The following is a 7,695-nucleotide window of genomic DNA, read 5'->3' as shown; positions in this document are numbered from 1 at the left end:
ATTAATTAAGGGTCACAGACTAGTATTGATACGATGCAATCATTTAGCCTAAAACTAACATGAATAATTATGTAAATTAATATTGCTTATACTAGTTTAGCAGTAAAGTGTACATATTGTGTTGTATTAATTTAGCCATTGTTATAAAACTTCACAAGAAATATAGAATTCATTAGATAGCATTATTTTTCAAGTGAGGTGTCTTAACAAAAACAAAACTGTGTTCTGTAAAGTAAGCTGCATAAGATATGAACCAAGATACATCTGCAAATGTCTTATCTTATTATATTTCTACAGTCTTTGGGCGTCATTCAAGGCAAAGTTCAAACCTAGATCATAATTAAATTAAACTAAGTAGGATATTTCAAGGTAACATCAATTAATAATTTTTATATGAAACTTATTTTCATCTATTTACTACAGCTCCCGTGATATTCTAATCATATATTACTTAATCGAGCACCGAGTCATCGATGCAAGATCGATGTCGCGGGCAGGCGCTATACGTCCTGCGCTACGTCTGCTTCTTCCTTTTTGCTGAACGTGTCAGCCATGGCGCCGATTGTAAGTACTTCGGCGACAAAACTAAACTGCCCGCACACAACACGTATGAAGTTTCCTCCCCGGGAGAGTGTGACATTGTAGCCGAGTGTCTCGAATGTCGGCCGGGGGAGTTTTGACACTTCTCGGCGTGTTCGTTTGTTTCGCGGCGTTTATCCAAAATGTTATTGCTAACGTTAGCTTAGCCGCAGCTACACGCATGCAGCCTAGTTAATGTTATTTAGCACGATGCCGTCTTGTTAAGTTGTCAGTTGAATGTTAATGATGGTAGTTGTGTTATGTCTCGTTCAGAAGAAATATGTGGTGGTCAAAAAGCCCGGTGGCAAGAGGAAGAAGCCGGTCCTAAAGTTCACGCTGGACTGCACGCACCCGGTCGAGGATGGCATCATGGACGCTGCCAACTTTGTGAGTTGATCTTTACCAGAAATGTTTGACAGCTGTCAATCGCAGGAAAGGATGACTTTGGCGATTACGAGTACTTACATTTCAGCACTCAGTGGGACAACAAGTGTGTCAGACTGTCAGTATTGGATAATGCCATGACGTCATTCACTTGCGATAAACATGTATTTTACTTTTAATAAAACACTGCACTTAAAGCATGACCTGATTTCATTCATCTGTAAAACTTTTTTGAGTAACAAATTGCCAATACTGTCATTGTCATTCAACTGCTTGTTCTGTTTTTATTATATTCTTGGCACACGTTTGACTTGGCGTATCACATAAGGAAGGCGTTTATGTTATTTTGTGTATATGTATATCTGACACGAACATAGTCAAGACATAGGAAGACAAATGACAATGCTGGACTTGCAGATCATGTTACATACTTCGAATGTGATGTGAAAAAAGGAAAAAGTCCAACTCACATTTTGCATTGAAGTGATTGAGGTTTTGGCTTCTTCCTTGGTTCAGCCCCCCCCCCCCCCCCCCCCCCACTCATTTGTTTGTCAAATTTGGTAGTAGCTAGTTATCGATTAATCATGCCTCATCTCTGCCATCCGACCACCAGACTGTTTGCCACAATGCTGTGTGTGTGTGTCATTCCCTGTCATCCTTACCCCAACAGGAGCAATTCCTGCAGGAGCGCATCAAAGTCAACGGCAAAGCGGGAAGCCTCGGCGGTGGCGTGGTGTCCATTGAGAGAAGCAAGAGTAAAATTGCGGTCAACTCAGAAGTTCCCTTTTCTAAGAGGTACGCTCGAGTTTCTCTACAAATGAGAAATGTCATTAACACTACTTGTTGTCCGCCGTGTCCCGAACGCTCAAATTTGACCTGATTTTACCTTTCAAATCAAAATGACTCTGTACTTAAAAAAATAAATAAAAATAAGTCAATTGACATGATAATGAAGAGTATACTGTATTTACAAACAGTAATTGAAAAGAAAATTGTTGGCCTGATTGTTATAATGCATTTTTGGCTCATCCTAACATTTCACCACCAAGCGGTCCCCAAATCTTTTTTGTGCAATAGACCTGTTTCACGTAAAGTATTATTTTGAAGGACCAGCATAGAAGCAAAATAAAACAAATCAGTATTATGCCGAATGTTTACAAATTTGATTTTGCTAGTCACAAACTGACTAATAAGCGCTACTCTTGTCTCCATTCTTATGACACATTTTTGGGGGATGCCTGAAGTACAGTGTTTTCTTCTGTGTGACCAACAACCGCCACTAGAGGGCGACACACAGTAACATTTGTTTTTAGCCTCTTCACCAAACTGCAACTCAACCAGGCTCTGGAATGTATTAATGCAAGTCAAAATGTGTGTTTTTCTCATCTGTTACTGTTGTGCCACATCATAGCTGTCTGTCTAATGTCGTGTGTACTCCTGCCAGGTACCTCAAATATCTGACCAAGAAGTACCTAAAGAAGAACAACCTGCGGGACTGGTTGCGTGTGGTGGCCAACACCAAGGAGAGCTACGAGCTGCGCTACTTCCAGATCAACCAGGACGAAGAGGAGGAAGATGAAGAAGATTAAAGCCGACGCCATGTTCAATAAAACGCCCCAAAGACGAAAAAGCGTAATCCTGCCTTTTGTTTTCATTTCACTCCAGGAAGACGTGGAAGTTTCCAAATACACCCGCAAAAAGTATTATGACTTCTCAGTCGGAGGTGTTGTACTGTGTTGTTACGTTTAGGTTATGTAATCTACCCCAAGGGGTCCGAATATTTGAGACGGCCATCTGCAGTGGGACAAGCTAGCTATAAGCACAATAATGAACATGATGTTAATGCATCAAAACTGAGCTTCATCTTTTATCGAGGGACTGTTGGAAAACAAATGGGAGGGGAAAAGTATTTACCTGTGTGTGTGTGTGTGTATATATATATATATATATATATATATATATATATATATATATATGCAACTTTTTACCCCCTCTAAAAAATTACAAAATATTGCCTGGTGAATTTAAAAGCAATATTTTTTTTTCTCCCTGATTAAAACGTTATTTCACAAAAAAAATTCCCATGTGCACTTGTGCCATGCTTAAAAATGTTGGCCACAGTTAATACTATATATATATATAGTTTTACAATATTTTAATGTGTATTCTACTAACAAGGACTTATAATGCATTCTTTCAACCATAGTTTTAAAAAATAATCATTGTTGGGTGTTTTACAAAATATTTTTCATTTAAGTTGTAATAAAATATTGAAGGTTAAAAAAAAAAAAAATACCTTTATGGAATAATTGCTTATTTTACCATTATTAAAACTAACCGGTAAGCATATATAAAAATTAAAAAAAACATTTTCCTTGTTAAATGAAAAATCTGTGTGTGCGTGTGTGTGTGTGTGTGACTGTGTTTGGGTGGCTGGGGCATCCCATGTTGATGCTGCGGTAACCATGACAACCCGGCAGCCTGCCTCCCTCCTCGGTCTGCGTCCACTTTGGCTTTAGAAAACCTGCAATTAAAAACAAGGAATTGAAACGTGCATGCGTGAGCCACCGTGTATAGATCAGCACCCATATATGGTTGCAGACTGACTTGGTGAGGGCGGTGGCGGGGGAGGGGTTTCTTTTTGAATCTGCAGCAGGGAACTTTGGCGCTGATTTCTGCGGACGTCTGGCGGGAAAGCTTCCATCTTTGGCACTTTTTTATTAATTTTTTTATTACGCGTGTGCACCTACCACCTTAATGATTGATGTTTTTTTGCACTACTAGTAGAACTCAGCAGGCATGCCTAACTAGTTGTGGCTGAAATTATGGGATGCATCGTCATGGCAACAGACCAGACGTCACAATCTGGGCATGTGTGTGTTCCATTTCCACCCCTTCTCTTTCTTCAGTGTGTGTGTTTCTTTTTTTTTTTCCAGACTGGCAGCCCCCCCTTTTATTTTTTTTTCTTCTTCTTTTTTTTATTTTTTTTGCTTCGAGACACATGAGCGGATCTCGCATCATCACATTTGAATGTTTTTGTTTCATCACAGAGCTGCGGATTTAGCGGCGGCGGCTGACGAGAAGGAGGAAGAGGAGGAGGAGGAGGAGGAGAGGAGGAGGAGGAGGAGGAGAGCGGCGTGCCGAGGGTTAACTTTCACTATTGTCAGCCTAAAAGGGGGCTTTTTGGAGGAGGAGGAGGAGGGGGCGATGAGATCAAGATGCCCGGGTCGCTGAGCAATGAAGACGAGGCGCAGGACGACATGGATTTTGACGACGAGATGCCAGGTGAGGAGGGAGGGAGGGAGGGAAGGAGAGGCGGGAGTGCAGCGGGGGGAGGCGGAGTGTCCTTCAGTTTATTTAGCGACGCTTTGAATGCTGGCCCAAAGAGAAAGGGCTTGTCCGAAGAAGAGGAGGAGGAGGTGGTGGAGGCGGGATGGGCTGCAAAAACACGCACAGTCATGCGGTTATTTTTGCACGATCTGCCATCTTTTCAAAGGGGACAGCGAAGTAGGGGGGGGGGGGGGGGGGGTGCATGATGGAAAAATTAGAATAAAAAAAAAATGCTTGCATGCTTTGAGAGAATGAGGGGGATCGCCACCTCTCAATGCAACATTAGCCCCCCCACCCCCAAGTTTGGTCCAGCCCGCCTGAAAATGCTCCTCGTGTCGCCCTTGATGATGCATGTGGACGTCAATGGCGTGGGGACTGTGTTTTAAAGTTTACTGCAAAGGGGGGTGGGTGGGGGGGTGGTGGGGGTTGCAAATGGAGATAATGAATTCAGCTTGATCAAGGACAGTTCACAGAACAAGTCAACAATTCAATTCTTTGATTGGATTACATTGAACGAGAGCACTGCATGGACGGACGATATGTAAACATATTTCAAAACATTTCTTGCCATAAGATGGACTTTTGGATATTTTTATATATTATTTTTTTCTATTACTGATTATTTGATTTATTTATTTATTTATTTTTTAATTATTTTTCTACTTTATTTCAATTTTCTTTCATTAAGTTTGTAAAATACTCAAATTCTGTATGCTGTATACATATTAGTTTTATATGAATTAAAGGTTATTTTGTAGTCATGATATTACATGCCATTACATATTTCCTCATTTTAATGAGAAATATTAATCATTAATGAGAAATATGTATTTATTTACATATTTTATCCCTTGCATATTTCATTTAATACAAGTTCAAGACTTTTTCTTTTTTCTTTTATGACATTTATTTCTAATATATACATTTTTAAGTATTGTATTTTGATATGTAGATTGCATATTTCTTGTATTTCTATTTTCTATTTGACTTCTATACCATTTCCAGATTTTTATTTATTTATTTCAGTTTCAATTATTTAATTGGATCACGTTTTACATACAGTACATTATTTAGCTTTATTTCCCATTTTACACTTTGGTATTACTTGTTTTCAAAGAATCCATTCCTGTCGTATGCTCATCATAAAACCTTTGCCTGTGCAAACTGCAGAATGTAATGAAAGTGAAGTGACTTGCTGTGGCAACCCCTGACCCCTGACCCCTGACAGTGAAAAAAAACGAAAGTCAGTCAAACAAAATTAGCCACGACACTGCCAACCTGTAGCAGCTAATGTTAGCAGTGCCACTTAAAAAATAAATGGCTTCCGGTGTGAAATGCCACATCACACAATCACAGAGTAAGCAAACAGTTAATCCAGCGCTGCTCGCTGAGCTGAACTCTTGGGACGTCACTCGTGTATTTAATGAGTTTTTTTTTTCCCATCTTGAGATGTGAAAGATTTTCTAGAGACGCTAAAAGCGTCACCAGCACCACCCCCACCCTCCTGATTGGAATCGAGTCTATTTTTGGCTGTTCTCTTTGAAAGTTGACACCGTTTGAATCCGGCTGCTTGTGCCGCATTCGCATTCCGACTCCTCCCTCCGATTAACGCCTTATCAACGTCACCGTTTGATACACTCAGGCCAGCTGCAGCAGATTGCTGCGTCATTGTAAACACATGCTAACGTTAGCATACCCTTTTGCTGAAATATGATACTGCACTCCACAGTCTCCGCTTTCTGTTTTCTCGCTGCCCTTAGTCTCCTCTTAAAGTTTTCTTCCTTGTCAACAGACCTCAGTATCGTGCGTTCGACATGATGCTAAAGCGAGCTTACCCCTTTGCTGCAGTATTATCTTATAGTGTCAGGCGATTAAATTTTTTTAACCGGTATTAATCGCATGACTTCAATAGTTAACTCACGATTAATCGCAAATTTGATATCTGTTCTAAATGTACAGTAAAATGTACAATAGTTATTTTTCAAAGTTTCATACTCTTGTTAACATAAAAGTGGAAAAATGTTAAACTAATAGAAATAGGGCTGCATCATTTAGTCGTTGATCCGGTAATTTCAAAATAATTCATAAAATTGAGTTAAAATACAAAAGAAGTACTGTAAAACACGAGCGTGATATTGATTGCTGTTGAGATAAATTTTCTGCCACTAGATGGCATAATTGCATTTGTTAGACGTTGGTGACAGCTCAGCGCATTTTTCTTTTCATATTAAGAACGATCTCATCTTTAACATGATGTCCTTGAAGTAAAATTGTAAAATACAACTTGACCGCAGTCTCCACAAATATGTGCATTGTTATCAAAGTCCGTCTTTATTTCTAATTGAGTGCGGAACTTCCATGCGGGGGCCGAGTGTCTTCTCTGCGGTGGTCCTCATTAATCTCCCCTGGCTCGTTCCCGCAGCCCGGAAGGTCAAAAGCGACTCTGTGGTGTGTCCTGGCTGTGCAAAGGCTTGTTATCCTGTTGGAGTTGCGCTCCCGTGACTAATACAACCTGCTGCTGACCTTCACCCTTTCCCGCCCCGCCGTCCCGTGCCGTCGCAGCGCCGCGCGCTCAGTCGGCACAGAGAAGATATTGTTCCCCGACGGGACGTCACGGGCCATTTAGCGGCAAAGGGGGGAGGGGGTTCGAGTGGGAGGCAAGGCAGGTGTTGAAGGCGGCGAATTATCGCTGCTGCTGTCACAGTCTGTATGTGAGAGGCTGTGATTTGTGTGAAAGGCCGCCAGGGATGCAATTCAGGTTTAACTCGCACTCACAGTGCTGAAATGCTCTCATTTACACAGCTGAAACACTCACACTCTTCTGTTTTTTTGTTGTTGTTGCTCACACTCACGACTGAAATGCTCTCACACAATATTGAGATGCTCTCAGGCACCTTCTCAACCACCTCGCAAACGTACTACAGAAACACATATTTCAGTATATTATGTCAGATTATTTTCAACATGATGTGATGTTAGAGGGTTGCAGTCATGTGTGTGAGAGGCAAGCTTAAATTGCATCCCCTCACACAAATCACAGCCTCTCACACGTACATTGACAGCAGCATCGGTCATTTGCCGCCTTCAACACAGTTTCAGCAGTAGTTTGTGTAAGAGTAGTGTGTGAGAATGTTTCACAAGTGTATTTCTGAGAGCTTTTCAGTTGTGTGTGAGAAAGCATTTCAGTACTACGCATGAGAGTGTTTCAGTACGCTGTGTGAGAGGCTCTCAATAGCGGCTGAGAGCGTTTGACTAGTATGTGAGTGTTCTATTTGTGTGTTTCAGTAGTATTTGCGATAGCATTTGAATAGAGGGTGTGAGAGTGTTTTAGTCATGTGAGCATTCCAGTAGTCTTCATGAGAGCATTTCCTTTGTGTGTAAGAGGTTTCATCATTGTGTGAG

General features: G+C 40.9%; 2 protein-coding genes across 8 annotated transcripts in view; both read left to right on the top strand.

Annotated features, from left to right (window-relative positions):
- Positions 1-487: 487 nt before the first annotated feature.
- rpl22 (ribosomal protein L22) lies at positions 488-2,599 on the top strand. Its single transcript, XM_086086972.1, has 4 exons — positions 488-564; positions 853-966; positions 1,634-1,758; positions 2,408-2,599. The coding sequence occupies exons 1-4, from the start codon at positions 553-555 to the stop codon at positions 2,550-2,552; spliced, it is 396 nt and encodes a 131-aa protein (XP_085943098.1). The 5' UTR covers positions 488-552; the 3' UTR covers positions 2,553-2,599.
- Positions 2,600-3,859: 1,260 nt separating this feature from the next.
- Positions 3,860-7,695, top strand: part of chd5 (chromodomain helicase DNA binding protein 5) — a 37,551-nt gene continuing 33,715 nt past the window's right edge. For 4 of the 7 annotated variants that reach the window (XM_086086351.1, XM_086086350.1, XM_086086349.1 and 1 more), the window contains exon 1: positions 3,860-4,248. In XM_086086351.1, the coding sequence (XP_085942477.1) occupies positions 4,182-4,248 (67 nt within the window). In that variant the 5' untranslated portion in view covers positions 3,860-4,181. The remainder of the gene's footprint in view (positions 4,249-7,695) is intronic. The other 3 variants (XM_086086354.1, XM_086086353.1, XM_086086352.1) reach the window with 1 other exon arrangement.

Source organism: Leptonotus elevatus, chromosome 10 (genome assembly GCF_054856555.1).
Source record: "Leptonotus elevatus isolate MCC_2025b chromosome 10, RoL_Lele_1.0, whole genome shotgun sequence".
Classification (NCBI taxonomy): domain Eukaryota; kingdom Metazoa; phylum Chordata; class Actinopteri; order Syngnathiformes; family Syngnathidae; genus Leptonotus; species Leptonotus elevatus.
This window is presented reverse-complemented; position numbering and strand designations above follow the sequence as displayed.

Coding starts and splice junctions, on each gene's coding strand:
- rpl22 (XM_086086972.1), top strand. Junction 967..1,633: donor TCATGGACGCTGCCAACTTT/GTGAGTTGATCT, acceptor TTACCCCAACAG/GAGCAATTCCTGCAGGAGCG. Junction 1,759..2,407: donor GAAGTTCCCTTTTCTAAGAG/GTACGCTCGAGT, acceptor TACTCCTGCCAG/GTACCTCAAATATCTGACCA.